Here is a 17,092-nt window from a genome sequence, read left to right on the forward strand (position 1 = left end):
TCCTCCTTCTTTTTCTTTATCATATTTCTATATGCATTTAAAGCCTTTGAGAATTAACTCCTTCTTAAACTTTCCTTAGAAATGACTTCTGCATTTATTTTACCCCCCAAAATTAAGTGCACTGGAATCAATCATGTCAGCAGTCAGCAGAGAAACTAGGTTACAAAAAATTCCTTCTTTTTCAAAGACTAGATGCAAATTATGCTCTATAACATTATGGAAAAAGTTAGCCCTTATGGGAAATACTTCTCTACCTTTTAAGAGGTATTCTTATGACAAATAATCAAACCTATGAATGAAGATAACACAAAAAGGAAACTACTGCTATGACCTTGACCTCCATTTAAGATATATCCACTTTCACTCTTTATATAAACTTTAAAAATCTTCATTTTAACCAGAAAGAAAGGGCCTTTTCTTGTATATTAAATGAAAATTTACTTTATTTTAACTTATGTGCCTCATTTAAATTCTATGTAATAATAAAGAAATTATATTCTTATTATAGTTCATTAACTGGAGAAGCTCTATTCTGTCCAGTAATCAAGCTGAATATTTTCTGTTTTGAAATTTAACATAGAACTGATCAGTACTGTCTCTTCCTGTCAGAGAATATGTCTAAGATTATAGGCCCCAGCAAAAATAAGTAATAGAAAGTCACGAAAGAATCCAGCATTTTAGACCTGAAAGGAAATTTAGAGAAAATATAGTCAATTCCATGTTGATCTAACTAATTTAACACATACAAGTGGGTGGTAAGCTACTCACTTAGCAGGGAATCAGGTTGACCTCAAATTGTATAGAATTAGAGAAAAAGTAGAATTTATATTCTCTAATACTCTGTAACATTGGATAGAAATATATTTCTGTGCTCTTGGAAGCTCTGTGCTTCTAAGTGCTCATTTGAAAACTTCATTCTCTTAATTCCTGATAGCTTATCTCCGAAACATATGTTCTGTGTTACCTAAGTGAAAATTATTTTTTAAAAATCTTTTAAAAATGACGTACAGAGAGGAACAAAAGACATAAACTTATATAGGACTTGAAAAGAACATTGCCATTAGTAAAAATGTGTAATTAGTATAATTGCCATTAAAAAATAAGACACATTGATATCTGGAGCTAACAGGAAAAGGTCCATGGAAATTTTGAGTGCATTAAGACTAAAAAGTTTGCACAAATAGATTATTGTTTTTCCCTCTAAGTAATTATTTTTAGACTTTTTAAAAAACATTCATCCAAAGAACTTAATTTGGTAAGAAATGTTATGAACAAATGGAAAGAATGTATTTCTCACTGGACTCTTTCTTTTTTCATAGATAAAATTGCTATTCCAGACTTTGGCACTGGGGCTATGGAGAACTGGGGACTCATCACGTACAGAGAAACGAACTTGCTTTATGACCCCCAGGAATCAGCCTCATCAAATCAGCAGAGGGTGGCCAGTGTGGTTGCCCATGAACTTGTGCATCAGGTACAAAATTTTAGCATCAGATTAGCTCATTTTAAAAAGTGGCTTATGCCACAGGAATAACTGAAATAGATTCTAATTTAGCAAATAAAAAAATAGCCAACTCAGAAAATCCTGCTTGAAAGTCTTTCTTAGTGCTAATAAACATTTTTACCACAAAGAAACTTTTAAGATACATCGTTTTGCCTTTACTAGACACACAGAAAGTCTTCCTATAACTTTAAATATTCCCAGTGACTCCTAAATAAAGGCAAGAAACTGAGGAGAATTTAAGATTATTTTAAAACCATGAAAAATAAAGCAGGAAATCAATGCTAAGTAGAATGCCTGCCACTTCGATGTCAAGTGACAAAATTTGCATGAACAAATGAACATATTGAAATTTTTTAGGCCTCCCTAACTAACTATCACTTTATTGCTTATAATTTCAGTGGTTTGGAAATACTGTGACCATGGATTGGTGGGAAGACTTATGGTTAAATGAAGGATTTGCTTCCTTTTTTGAGTTCCTGGGAGTAAACCATGCAGAACAAGAATGGCAAATGGTGAGTATTAAATACATAAGCTCCAAATCTTATGCAAAGCAAATTAAAGCCTTTGGACTATGACCTTGAATTTGAGGCCAAGTAAAGTGGTGAACTGGGAATTCCATGTGAGAATGAGGAGGATCTAGCTGGCTCCACTGACCTGTACCTTGCTTCCAGCCTATGGCCAGGCCCTATAGGGTAACTGACCACTAGGATCTGAAGATATCCTTGATAGAATCACTCAAGAACAAGTGTCAAGGGAGGAAAAACAAAAAAAAGTTTGCTTAGATAATGCCAACTCTGTATTCAAGAAAGTATCTGTGGCACTAACCCTTTGAAAAATGCCTAAACCTAATTTTGTAAATAATTTAGCTTACACGGGTTGCTGAAATAGTGTGGTAAAGAGATGAGAGCATAAACTTAGACTCAAGTTCAAATTCTGGACGAATCATTTCTGAGATGCTTTACAGGGAATGTGACCTTGAGCAAGTTACATATCCTCTCTGAGTCAGTTCTCTCCTCTATGAAACAAGAACATCGTTTTCTATCTTGTAAACTTAAAATCTCCCTAATGTACATGTAATTATTATTATACCATGTGTCCCCGAGGAGCCTGGAACAGGAATTTGTATGAACGCTACAGGTATTTTTTTCCAAAAAGCTAGATTTGCTTTTATTTATATTTATATAGTGTTCTTATCTGTTTATAAACATGAAAATATAAGTGTGTAGATGTGTGAAAGTAGAGAATTAACAGAAGACTGTGTACTATATAGACTACTGCCCTCTACTGGACAGAATAAAAAGACAATGTTAAAAGCTTGAAGCTCTTGCAGTTTCTACAACCTACTTTAAAAAATGAAAAAGTTAATTTGAAACAATTGTTTCTTTACATATTTAATCTACATCAGGGTTTTTAACCATGGAACTATTGACATTTTGGGCCAGATAATTCTTTGCTGTGGTATGTTGTACTGAGTATTGTAGAATATTTAGCAGAATTCTGGGCCTGTCTACTAGATGATAGTAAGCCTCCCATTTCAGTTGTGAAATCAAAAATGTCCCCCCATATTTCCAGATATTCTCTTGTGGGACAAAATTTCCCCTAGTTGGGAACTACTTCTCTACGCTGAAAATGGTTGATTTCATAATTTATTGAAATTAAGTTACATAAATGAAAAAAATTTTTGCCTTTTATTTTCTATAAAGTAACATGGTGCCCTTCTTATATCAAGATATTATAAGAAATTGTAACATTCTAATATTGTTACATTACATGTAATATATAATATTTTAACATTACAAATTCAGTGTTTCAAAAACACCAATTAAATTCCAGAAGAATTTAGTATGCAGTTCTTAAATGAAACTTAATCACATGATTCAATTCATTCATTCTTCCTTCATTCATTCATGCTTCACTCAGTGAACACTATACAAAATCCAAAACTGAATAAAAAATTTTACTAAATTGGGGAATTCCCAATTTAGGGGGTCTTGTAGGTGGAGGGGACAGATAAATAAAGATGCTTTTTAAGTGAGCTTGGTAAGTATCACAATAGTGGACCCTCATTTCACAGGTGAAAATCTGATGCCCAGGGAGGTAATATAAATTTCCATTGTCACACAGACAATTGATAGCACAACTAAGACTAGAGTCAAATTTCCTGACACCGAGAACAGGATCCTATCCACTTATCTAAATGTTTTAGAGGGACAGAAATTAAAGTCTAAGTCAAAATTACCTTGATTGGCAGTCATCACTTGACAATAGTACCTTGTTTATTATAAAAGGAAATCACAACATTGGAAAATGTAAACTAAGATTTTGAATTAAGTAAGACCAATAAAGACCTTTTTATTAATAGAGATTTAACAGAGTTGGACTCTTCAGAATCTAATTGATTAAGACTCAAAATAACAATGGCCGCTGTGTTAAGTTTTCACTCTCTGCCAGGTACTATGCTTACTGTTTACCATGCATTCATTCGCTCAATGAATTGGCACAGATGTCATCATTAAAAAGCAGATGTCATCATTACCCTTATTTAACAAGTGAGGGAACGATTTAAACTTACCTGTCGAGAAAATGGAAAAACTGAGCTTTGAACCAAGGAAGTCTGACTATAGGGCTAGACCACTCAATCACTCTATTTTGCTGGGAAAACCTAGGGCCGGAATGAGAAGATAATTATTAATTAGAACTAGAGCAAAAGTTAATGTTTTCTTCAATTAATTATGAATCATCCAAATTCTAATGATTAGTTGATCAAAAAAATTCCAAAAAACAAAACAAAGCAAAACTCTGAATACCAACTTTTGGCAAAGGAACATGCTTCCTCACTTAATTTTCAGAACAAATCTGTGAAGTAATAATCATCATTTCCATTGCACAGCTAAGGAAATAGGGCCTGAAAATTTTGGCATATGTCTGAAAGTCACACAGAAGTAGCAGAAACAGAAGTCACAGATAGTTATGTTTTCTTGAGCTGTAATATAGAGGCAACATCAAAGGAGTTATAAATAGGAGAAGGAAATAGAATCAGTATAGACCAACTAATGTAAAATATGATTAATTTTAACACCGAATGCTTGTTTTAAGTGATTTGAGTCACTTATATTTATTTTCCCCCAATTTGTATCATATACATGATATTTTGAAATATGAACCATATAAAGGAAGTGATATATTTCTTTGATTAATTCTGTCATTTCAGCGGGACCACATGTTGCTTGAAGATGTACTTCCTGTACAAGAGGATGATAGTTTGATGTCTTCACACCCAATTGTTGTCACTGTGACAACTCCTGATGAAATAACATCTGTTTTTGATGGAATATCCTATAGCAAGGTGGGGAAAATAGGGCATTGCTTCACACATCTTCCTGTTTAGTGGCTTTTCTTTTAGTAAATGTCTAAAAATGGTAAGACGGTTAGACTATGCTAATGGGCTTTGGGAAATGGCGTAGAACTTGTTCTGAGAGCTGAATATTCAATAGCTTATAGTCTTCAGTGGCAATGACCAGTGCTGATCATTGTCTCAGGGTTTTGAATCATATTTTTTTAAATTTCTGTTTCTACTTTTGTTTATAACACCTCTTATTCTGATTATTGGACATTTAAACTTTAAGCGTCAAATTTTAAATGGTTTTATTTGATTTTTTTTAAAAGACAGTAAGTCTTTTTGTGCCCATGTGGTCAACGAGAAATGCCATACATGTATGAGGACACTTTGTCTAGTAGAATCCTTTAGAGCTTCTAATAAGTATTTGAATCCAACTCGGTTTAAAGGAATTACTTTTTTTTTTTTTTAAAGATTTTAGTGGGGAGGGGGAACAGGACTTGACTGGTGAACAGTGTGTACTTCCAGGCCTTTTTTCCAAGTCAAGTTGTTGTCCTTTTAGTCTTAGTTGTGGAGGGTGCACAGCTCAGCTGCATGTCCAGTTGCCATTTCTAGTTGCAGGGGGCACAGCCCACCATCCCTTGCGGGAGTCGAACCGGCAACTTTGTGGTTGAGAGGATGCGCTCCAACCAACTGAGCCATCCGGGAGCTCAGCGGCAGCTCAGCTCAAGGTGCCGTGTTCAATTTTAGTTGCAGGGGGTGCTGCCCACCATCCCTTGCGGGACTCGAGGAGTTGAACCGGCAACCTTGTGGTTGAGAGCCCATTGGCCCATGTGGGAATCGAACCGGCAGCCTTCGGAGTCAGGAGCATGGAGCTCTAACTGCCTGAGCCACTGGGCCGGCCCCTAAAGGAATTATTTTTATTCATTTTTAGATAATATTTAAAGATGAGTTTGTTAGTTAGCATGTTGTAAATGAAGCATGTTATCCATTATAATTTTATGAAGTTACTGAAAATCTATAGTGCCCGAAGTTCTATGTTACCCATTTTCTCCTACATCTGCTATAGCTTCTCCTCTAAACGTATTCATACCTGTATGTGACATAATTTTGTCATTTTCTACCTCAGCCTCTCAGAGTTTACCCACTATGTTAAGCTGCTCAAATGTCACTTCAAACTAATATATTTGTTATTCTGGGTGATACATAAAGTTATATAAGACAAAATATTATAATTGTTAAAGTGAATACTAGATAAAATTGGCTTGAGTGAAAAAAATACTTCTGTATATTAATATTTGAAATTCATAGCATCATATTTTTTGTCTTTTCCTTTCATATTATTACCATGCAATTTTTCCAGGCTTCTTTTATTTATTTTTCTTTCACATTGTCAATGATTCTTTTTAATCTTTCTATTAAAATGAAACTTTTTAATCCAGAGTATATTTCAGTAACTCACAGAGAGTTTATATTTATTGAATCAGTTTTTTTTTTTCCTGAATCCTAGATGCTCCATAGAGGTAAGATATTAGGGTAGAAATACATAAATGTTTCTAATCCTTCTACGAGTCACAAAAAGAACTTATAGTACTTAAAAAAATATAGTAAAAATTACTAACTTAAATGTTTTTTTCTGGTCATTTACTTGAAAATTGATTTAAAATTCTACTAATAAGAAATTTTAGTACTAATCTTATAACATGTAAAAAGAATGTAGAGAACAGAGGCATTGATCAGATTCTTCAGACTAAAGGAAGCCCAATGATATAAACCACTTGGTTTTACAGAAATATTTCATTTTATTTTTTTCAATTACAGTTGACATTGACATAAACCATTTATGAAGAGGATTTTTTTATTATTATTTATCGAGGTGACAATTGTTAGTAATGAAGAGAATTTTATACCTAAATTATATATCTATATTAAACTATTTGACAAGATAATTATCTCAAATATCTACTTCCCTCTGTTAAATTTAACTTTTTTTCAAGTGTTGAAATGTACAAAACAAGTAGCCAAAATTTTATCCAAAAACTACCTTCCTTATTCATAAAAGAACATGATTTTTCAAAAGCTTTCCTTGCTTCTCTTTCATTAGGAAAGCCCCATCTGCTGGTTCATTTGGTGAAGTGCAATAATTACTTGAACCTCGAGTCACTGAAATGCTAGCCATTTCATCAACTTCTCTTTTACCTTTAAGTTATTTTAGAAGCATAGATACGGGGTGGGGGGGTACCAAGTGATATTTTTATCCTCAAATTATAGAGCTATAAGCATGTAATTTAGCAGAATTATCTTCAAGAAACCTCACAAATATGATCATGAAATACTACTGTGTTTCCCCGAAAATAAGACCTAGCTGGACCATCAGCTCTACTGCATCTTTTGGAGCAAAAATTAATATAAGACCCGATTTTATTTTACTGGGTATATAATATAATATAATATAATATAATATAATATAATATAATATAATATAATATAATATAATATATTGTAATATAATATATTGTAATATAATATAATATAGTATAATATAGTATAATATAGTATAATATAATATAATATAATATAATATAATATAATACAATACAATATAATATTGGGTCTTATATTAATTTTTGGTCCAAAAGACACATTAGAGCTGATTGTCCATCTAGGTCTTATTTTTGGGGAAACAGGGTAGTTACAATAGTGGTATTTGTACCTTACATATCCTATATTAGTTCAATTTGTCATTTTTTTTCCATCTAGGGAGCTTCCATTCTGAGAATGCTTGAAGACTGGATGACACCAGAGAAATTTCAAAAAGGATGTCAGGTATGATTTATTACTTTTAATGGTATTAAAAGTAAACTACACATATATGTAGCCTACAAATGTTAAGATACGTGATTAAAGACAACTAATTCCCTTTTGACTTTTACTTTCCTTACTCAGAGATAGATAACATAGCAAAACATTAAAAAGTGATTTTATATCTGGTTAAGTGCCTACATTTTAACAGTAATTACCATTTGGCAGAAGTTTCAATGGAGAATTTTAAATAGGTTACTTCATTATTTTTTATAACCTTTACATGTTCACTAATCTGTTGGGGCTGCCATAACAAAATACCACAGAGTGGATGGCTTAACCAACAAACACATTTTCTCCCAGTTCTGGAGGCTGAGGAGTTGAAAATGAAGGTGCCGACAGATTTAGATTTTAGTCAGGGCTGTCATCCTGGTTTGTAGGTGACTGTCTTCTCACTATGTCCTCACATGGCAGGGAGGCGGGGGGGAGAGAGAGAGAGAGAGAGAGAGAGAGAGAGAGAGAGAGAGAGAGAGAGAGAGAGAGAGAGAGAGAATATCCTGTATCTCTTTTTATAAAGATACTGATCTCACCCTCATGACCTCATCTAAACCTAAACACCTCCCAAAGGCTTCATCTCCAAATGCCATCACATTGAGGATTAGGGTTTCAATGTACGAATTTCTGGGGAAGACAACTCAGTCCATAGCAACATGATATAAAAATTTAAATCTATTTATTAAAGTCTTCCCTTACAGTTCATAAAAGACTTTATTAGTGAATTTGAAAATGGTTAATATAATCATTCCTATTATGATGGATTCAGTGAATAAAGAAGGCCTGCTTCCTTTTGGAAGCAGAAATGACAAACTTTCTAAAGAACTTCTCAAATCCCACTTAAGCTTATTACTCCCAGTAGATCTACCCAGTAGATGCTTCTGTTTTACCTTTTGTTCTTCTAGCAGACTGTAAGCCAATTCTCTCGGGGTCTTATATTATCAAAGTAGGTATGTGTCCCTAACTATCCTGTCTGCAGGTTGTTCCTGTTGCAGCCTAGAGATGAAACTGTCTTCCTATTTTTTGCCTTCCTTCTCCATCCCTCCTACTCTGACATCCCAGGTAGTTACGCAGAATTGTGCTGATGGCGTGCAACCCCTAAAGAGGTACACAAGTCAGAGCAGTACCCTTGCCAACCTTCTCAGAGACTATCGGTGCAGTGATTTCCCTGGACAGTGCCTATCCATCATTCCTGACTCTCACTACCGCCAGGTCTTATGTGGCGTTTTTTTATACTACCCAAAAGGGAAATAGTCCCTTCTACCCAATACTAATTTTCCTAGGTGACTATTAAAATAAGAAATAAAACCGTGATTTAGGAAATATTCAGGGAGTAAGTACATCACTACCTTTTCCTGCTTTTATCCATTAACAAAATATTCTGTGTGGACATTAGGGGGAAAGGGAGGAGCTATGTGCTTGTTCGTATGTGTACATTACAATATCTTGTTTTCTATCAGCTTCAAACTCAAATTTCATCATATCTTCTCTCACTGTAAGTAGCTTTTGTGAGAAACTATATCTTCCATATCTTTGCAGATACTCCAGTGCCTAGTAGAATGTTACACATGTTAGAAGATCCAAAAAAAATGTTTCTTGAATGAATGAGTGAAAAGTCTACAATAAATAATATAGGATATAGAAATAAATGTATAATTCCTTTTTAAAAATTGAGTTAAAATTCCATTTGCATAGTTTTCATTCTTCAAACTAATGAATAACACATTCTTGGAATCTTCAAAGCTGACTTCAAATTATATGATTTTACATAGTAACTTTTTTAGAGAAGTACCAAAAGAGTCTTTAAAAGTGAATACCTATTCTAATAATTCAATAATATTCTTGCATTTCCTTTAGTCCAGTATCTGTGGTATAATTAATTAATAACCCAGTCCTGTCTAAAACTAATATTTCTCAAGTTAAAATTGTCTTCCTTCCTAACTGTGAATATAGATAGTGTTAGAAGCTGAAGTAGAAAGAGTAGATATTACTCTTTCATACCATTATAGTGGTATGAAATGAATGTGCCAAAAAAACAAACAAACAAAGAAAACAAAAAAAACCTCACTGAAATATTAACTCTTTTTCTTTAATTTTCAAACAGTAGCTAATATCTGAAAATAGTACATGATCAATATAGGCTACACTCAATAAGCTCTCAAATCAATTAGAACATTCTTTCACTTAGTTCAAGTATCCGAACAGAATCCCTTCTTGAATTATCATCATAATCCGTGACAGTGTTCAAGCTCTTTCTCTTGTAAATACTAACTTTCAAAGTGACTCTTCATTAGCTAACCTGGTGTGGTTATGTGGTTAGCTAAGCTGAGGATGGCCAGCTGTCTGTTCTCTTTCATGCTCATTACCTTTCCCCAAGCCCAATCTCAGACAGCAAAGGTACAGAGTGAGGGGAAATAAGAGCAAAACCATCAACTGGAAAATCTTTAAGGCTGTGCTCTTACATAACAAAGCATGACAAATAATAGGCCATTCATAAAATATATGGTTATGAAATAGAAGATGAGAAATACATTCAAACTTTCTTTTTCTCCTAGCATCAGTAATATCCCTGATAAAACAGGAATGGCTGAGCTGGAAAATATCCTTTCCCTTCCTGCAATACTAGTAATAGAAACATTGTTCCTTTCCTTTTGTGCTCAAACAATACCAACTAATGAGGGACTATTATTGGGTGACCTAGGTCATCATGAAATTTTGACAGAAGTTGTGATTATTCAAGGTGAAGAAGGAAATTTCTTAATCTAGAATATTCAGAAGTACTAATTTAGACAAAATGAAATGAGAACCTTTTAATATACTGTTTATATTAATGTCCATTTAGCCTCTAGCTCAGGAGAAGCAAGAAAATGCAATTTAAAAAACAATAACAATATTGATGGAAACCCCACAGAATTCTGTTCAAAATAATCTCAGGCACATCTTTTCACCTCTCTATGAACCAATTTCCTTTACCCCCCAAAAATGTGAGAGTTATATTAAATAATATTTAAGGTCCCTTCCAGTTCAAGATTGCTCATTTCTAAGCTTAAGACATTGTGAATATATTAATACTAATAAACTCCTCTAAATTAATTTTAAGAAGCTACTGTTCACTAGAAATTGTCATTAAAAAGTAGCTATAGTTATAATTACTATTTCAAGTAACCAATTATTTTATTAAGAAAGAATGAATGATTTGTACAAAGTCTAGAATGATACCTGAAATTGACAGTGTATGTGCCTTTCATTTCTTCTCCCTTCCTTTGCCTGCTCTCCAGTGGCAGTGCTGAGTGGTGAACTAATCAAAACAACAGATTTGAAGGCAGCATTCCAAACTGGCCTCAGCCCTCATTCAGGCTTCCTGGAGCAGTCCTGCTAATATTGTTTTATCTCTATATACCTGAAAAGAAGAGGAATTTAGAAGATAATGTGACTTGGGTATAGCACCTCCTGAAAATTATAGCAATTTAGAGTGAAAAATGATATGTACAAAGTCAATCACTTGTTATTTTCTTTGAAGCCTCAAAGAATACTTAAGAAGCTTCTATTTCTATCAAAGACTTCCACATTTTAAATGGAACAACTCTAGATAGAAGACTGGGATTTTTCTCTAAAGATATATTGCATTATATCTGAAAATTCATATATAGAGAGATTTTGTGAACACAATTGTCAAAAGGGGAAAACTTATAGTTAAAATTTTGTATTTTAAAAATATTTGAAGAGTGAAGACATTCTTTAAAGTGAATAATTTCCCCAATTATTATTATTATTATTATTCATTTCTTTAGAGCAGGGGTCTAAATCTGGCCCATCACTCATTTCTGTAATGTCCACAAACAAAATCATTTCTAAATTTTTAAATGGCTGAAAAATCCTAAAGAAGAATATTTCATGATACATGAAAGTTAATGGAATTAAAATATCAGTGTGAATAAATAAGGATTTATTGGAAAACAGTCATGCTCGTTCATTTACATATTATTTATGGCTGTTTTTCTGCTAAGGAGGCAGAGTTGAGTAGTTGTGACAGAAATTATATGGCCCACAATGCTTAAAATCTTGACTTTATAGCTTTCTATAGAAAAAGTTAGCAGAGCCCTGGCTTAGAGCCACGCTCACTTGTTTTGTCTTTGCATATCACCTCAATCATTTGTGTGTGATGGGGTCATCTAGGGTCTAAGATGAGAAAACACCACTATAAATAAAGGTAAAGGATGCAGCCATCAGTGGACAGGTAAAGATCACAGAATTATTGATCCCTCTTCATAGTGGATCAAAAATATTATGGTCTGTTGACTGTTTGCTGAACACCTGACTCCCCTTAAGTATCTTATATTGCTTGTCCAGAAAATACTAAATTCTTTCTCTGTCTTGTTCACAATTCCATTAGACCAAAAAAAAAAAAAATCTCAGTAATAAGAAAAAATATTCCTTATGCTTTACAAATAAATTATTATTTGTACAATGTTTTTATTGTTAAAGGATGTTTTGCTTATAGTGTACCATTTGATTTGCATTCTAAATATACTTGCTACATTATGCATTAGAGTGAAATATGTCAAGGGGTTTATCTCATGTTGTGAAACTATGAGAAAAGCACACATTGACTCTTAAAATACTTGTTATCTTTCACATACAGATTTACTTGGAAAAATACAAATTTATGAATGCAAAAACTTCAGAGTTTTGGAAAGCACTTGAAGAGGTAAGGAAGAATATATTCCCAAATATTTCTTTGTCTGATTAACAAATTATTTATCAGTTATTTCTTTATCTGATCAGTTGTGCTTTTATTTCCCCCTTATTTGTTTATTCTCCATGTTTTTTAAATCTTAGGCAAGTAATCTACCAGTGACAGAAGTAATGGACACCTGGACCAAACAGATGGGGTATCCTGTACTTAATGTGACAGATGGGAGACACATCACACAGAAACGCTTTCTGTTGGATTCAAGAGCTGATGCTTCTCAACCACCTTCAGTTCTTGGGTAAGGATCTGTAATGCATTTCAAGAGAAAAGCAGAAAATTGATGGAGATACTGGCCATTTGTTTAGATCTTGCTCTTTAGTATGTAATTGATGGGTGATAATATAAAAGCATTGTGTCTATAGGGAAACAAAGGCATTCAAAAATAGCTCAGTGGTCTCCAGGTTCAAAATGGTGGACTGAGCACATGCATCTAAGTTCTATTCTTCCCAGAAATCATTGAATAAAGGAATAGAGGTGCCAAAAGAAATAAACTCATGAAAGTAAAGAAAATTAAGGGAAAGGGCTGTACATATCATAGAATTCTAGAAGAGGTAAAGCAGAAGGAGAAATACTGACAAAAAATAAACTGAGGAAGATGCAGCCAAGAAAAAGGGACTTGCAGTAGAAGTGAAAGCTGATCTTCCCTATGCCTTGGCAGGCTCTGGGCTCACTGTCAACATGAAAAGTGGAGGGCGAGAATGAGAAGTAAGGCTGAAAATAAGAGAATTAATTTGAAGTCTAGACTCAGGACGTTGTTCTATTCAGACTTCCCTCTCTACTCTCTACTTTTCCTTCATTTACTGCCATCCTTTCCTCTGTGCAGAGTTCTCAGAAGTCTGATAATGACCCAAGGCAAAAATCCAGAGGGCTTTTTTTTTTCTACTAAAGAAATTGACTCAAACGGTTGAGGAGAGCTAAGAATTTCCCTTTGGTTGGGATGCCCAGAGTAAAGCTTTCCTCATATGGCATTTGCTGGCTGGATGGGTAAAGCTACCAGCTCCCTTTAGACATACACAGAGCTTCCAGTCAGACTTCCTGTTCAAAAAATATACCTCTCTTCTCAACAGTAGAGGGATTACATACAAGACACCAAGAATAATCAACTTAGTCTTTCTTTCTTAAATATGAATGGACAATCAAGGATCACAAAACACATGAAAAAAACCTAAAAGCTTTTATAAAAGGTAAAGTCCCACAGGAAGAAACAAAACACTTGTCTCTATACAAAACATAATTGAGGAAATAGAAAATAAATATATGAAATATATTCAGAGATCAAAAAAGCTATTATACCTATTAACTAAGAGCAGAATGTCTTTGAAAGGACAAACTGAGAACACAAAAAGATCTCTGGAAGATTAAATGTTGGTTGTAAAAAATATTGATAGATCAATGAGAAATAAATTGGGGGAATTCTCTAAAAATATAAAGCAAACACACATAAAACTGGCAAATATGAAACAAGATAAATATGGAGAGTCCAGCACCCAACTAATAGAAGTCTGGCAGAAAAAGAAAACAGAGAAACTTGAGGAGAAAATGATACCAAAGAAATAATAAAGGACACATGGGTTCTGATGAAAAGGCCCCACTGAGTACACAGTACAAATGGAAAAAACAAAAATCGTATCTAGCTATGTTCTCATGAAATTTCAGAAAACGGGGATACCTGAGTTAGTGTGGCATTAGTCTCTTCCACAGCAATCCTGAATACAAGAAGAAAAAAAGAGCAATCATCTAAAGTGTTGAAGCAAAAAATATTTTCAACCTCTCATTCACTATCCAGTGAAACTAAACCAAATGCAAAAACACAGAAAAGACATTTTTAAACATGCAGCCTCAGAAAATGCTTTCCATGCAGCACTCCAGGGGTGTTGCAGGAAGGAGAGAAAAATACAAATAAATCAAAAAAAGAGAAGAAGAGATGGGATCCAGGAAACAGTGAATCCAACCTAGAAAAGCCATGAAAGGAAATGCAGGCTGACAGTGATCCAGTGGGCTCAGAGCTCTGAGAATAAGAGCAGATGACTGGGGCTAAGGTAGGTGAGCTCCAAGAAAGAGTGATTGGGAGGATGGAAAAACTTGAGGACTTGGTGAAGGCCCATCGGTTTGATCAACTCTAAAGAAAATTTGAAAAACTAAAGGCTATATGCAAAAATTGTGATTAAAAAATATGAAGCAAGTAAAATGACTTTATGCCATTGATAAAGAATAAGTATAAGGAGTCCATTTGACCCTTATGTTAGGATGGTAGGGGGAAATTTTACTTAAGTGACTCAGAGGCCGTGAAATCAGAGCATAGAGAAGGAAATATATCTCCAACACACTTCTTGGCCAACAATCTGTATATAGAATAATTTCATAAATGTTATTTATTGGCCTTTAATTTTTATAATCAACCAGTGGATAACAAATACAAAAAAAATTGTTATTGTGGCAAAAAGAGAATGCAAATATAAGCAGTCAACCTTGTAACAAGAAAAAAAATAGCTGACAGAAGAAAGGAGCTAGCAGAGGGAGAACAAGTGGAAGAAAGTGTTGGAATACTAATTCTGTCATGTGCTAGAGCTGGCTCTAATCCTAACCCTGTGACGTCATCTGGTAGCTTGAAATTGGTCATGATGTGAGTTAATGGAAATCAGCAAATACTATGTTCCCTTCCCAAAGCCGGTTAATTACCAGCATTCCATAGGATATCCTTCTTTTAGAGTTAGGAGAATGTAGCAATACTAACATTTATGAAACAAAAATAGCAGTATGAATATATTTTTTAAAGGAACAATTGTGACCTATAGAAAGTCTAACAATAATAATTTTACTTTATTACATTTTGACTGTTAAATGGGGACTGGAGAAGTAGTGTAACTAAATCACCCTCTCTCACAGACGAGTTAATAAACACTATTTTTAAAAAATAGAGGTATTTAGAGTTACAGAGCTAGACATCAGAAGAACTAAAACCAGTAGCATTTAAAAGGGGGTGCTGGCCTGTGGAAGGTGGCTTTTCAATAGCAGTTTCTTTAGGGTTTTTTTTTTTAATCTTCTTTCTTTTTTTTTAATTAAAGTTTATTGGGGTGACAATTTTTAGTAAAGTAACATAGATTTCAGGTGTACAATTCTGTATTACATCATCTATAAATCCCATTGTGTGTTCACCAACCAGAGTCGGTTCTCCTTCCATCACCATAGTTTTTGATTAAGGCTGTTTTTATTTACTAATTGCACAAATGAAATTCTCCTGAGCATTTCAACAGCAATTACAAACTCAATCAAATTCTCTTGCATATGTCGTTTATGAGAAACTTTTGAACATAACTACTTAAAATTTTATTAAAATCCATTTATAATTTCAAAATACAAACACCTAAAGACACAGACGTATAAATCTATTTTTCATAAAACTTTCCTGTACAGTTTTTTGAATTTAACAAATTAAAATTCATAAATAAATTTCTTGGGCATTTTCAACATATTAAGAATCAAAGCTTTAACTATAAAATCAGACTATTCTAGACATTCAAACACAACTACTGAATTAAGATATTCTAAGAAGTTCAGTTAAAATTACAAATTAAATATGTCATTTTCTCAGATTTTTTTAACACATTTCAAATATTGCAAAAACTGACAAAACATGTTGACATAGCTGATAGTTTCAAAACTTATCACGCTTGTATAAGGTCAACTTGTACAAAAGTCTTAATACTACATCTACTTCTGTATAACTAAATGACTATTTTTATATACGTTTCTGGAGTGCCAACCACTTCCAACGGAAAAGAACAAATCAGGATCTCAGGATGTCCAGCCCCTGGGTGTACCCCTTTGGGGGTACCACCCTAGCCCTGCATTACCCAGCTGAGCTCCCTCCTAGACTGGACACTGGCTACATGGGAACAACATCACGTGGCACTGGTCCCACTGGTCCCATGAACATCATTCCAATTTCACCATGTTAATTTTTATTGTCCCTTCTTCCAACTTAACACAGTTTGAATAGAGAGAATTTTTCATGCACTCCCCCCACTCAAGGCAGCGTCTAATCTCCACTGCCTGATTTCCAATGAAATCTATGTGTTAATAGTCTCATTGACTTTATTTTATAGTCACATATATAAATCATCACAGATCAATTATTCAGTAGCAATTAGGATAACACGAGGAAGGAGAATTACAGGGTGTGAAGAAGATGTCCCAGAAAGTGTTTCATTTAATAACTATGATCTGCGTTCTTTATAGTTAGTTACTGTTTTATGTTCTAGCAAATTAGATTGGCCAAATTTAATACTGCTGGAGTCTTTAGATATTAAAATTTAAAAGTATTTCTCTCTTACGAAACAAGCTTCCATTTGGAAATCTCACAGTAAATTGTTCTCTCCTGTCATATGTGTCCACTGATAGGCTGAGCCTGAGTTAATGGGTTGGCCAGGAGGTACAGTGTGGCAGGGAGGGTTACAGAGGACTTTCTTTCTTGAGGAAGTGATATTTAAGGTGAGTAAACTAGTGTAGAATTTTGATCATCAGGGATATTCAAAACAGAAACTACAAGACGTATGAGGGCTCCGGAGTTAAAAAAGGGCGGTATACGTATAATATGCAATACTTGTTGAGCATGTACTAAGTAGCTGGCACTATTTAAAGC

General features: G+C 33.9%; 1 protein-coding gene across 1 annotated transcript in view; it reads left to right on the forward strand.

Moving 5' to 3' along the window:
- Positions 1-17,092, forward strand: part of ENPEP (glutamyl aminopeptidase) — a 93,848-nt gene that overhangs the window by 37,859 nt on the left and 38,897 nt on the right. Inside the window, exons 5-10 of the mRNA XM_033106457.1 lie at positions 1,320-1,474; positions 1,903-2,016; positions 4,716-4,850; positions 7,602-7,667; positions 12,340-12,405; positions 12,537-12,688. Coding sequence (XP_032962348.1) covers positions 1,320-1,474; positions 1,903-2,016; positions 4,716-4,850; positions 7,602-7,667; positions 12,340-12,405; positions 12,537-12,688 — 688 coding nt within the window. The remainder of the gene's footprint in view (positions 1-1,319; positions 1,475-1,902; positions 2,017-4,715; positions 4,851-7,601; positions 7,668-12,339; positions 12,406-12,536; positions 12,689-17,092) is intronic.

This window comes from Rhinolophus ferrumequinum, chromosome 5, assembly GCF_004115265.2.
Source record: "Rhinolophus ferrumequinum isolate MPI-CBG mRhiFer1 chromosome 5, mRhiFer1_v1.p, whole genome shotgun sequence".
Taxonomy (NCBI): Eukaryota; Metazoa; Chordata; class Mammalia; order Chiroptera; family Rhinolophidae; genus Rhinolophus; species Rhinolophus ferrumequinum.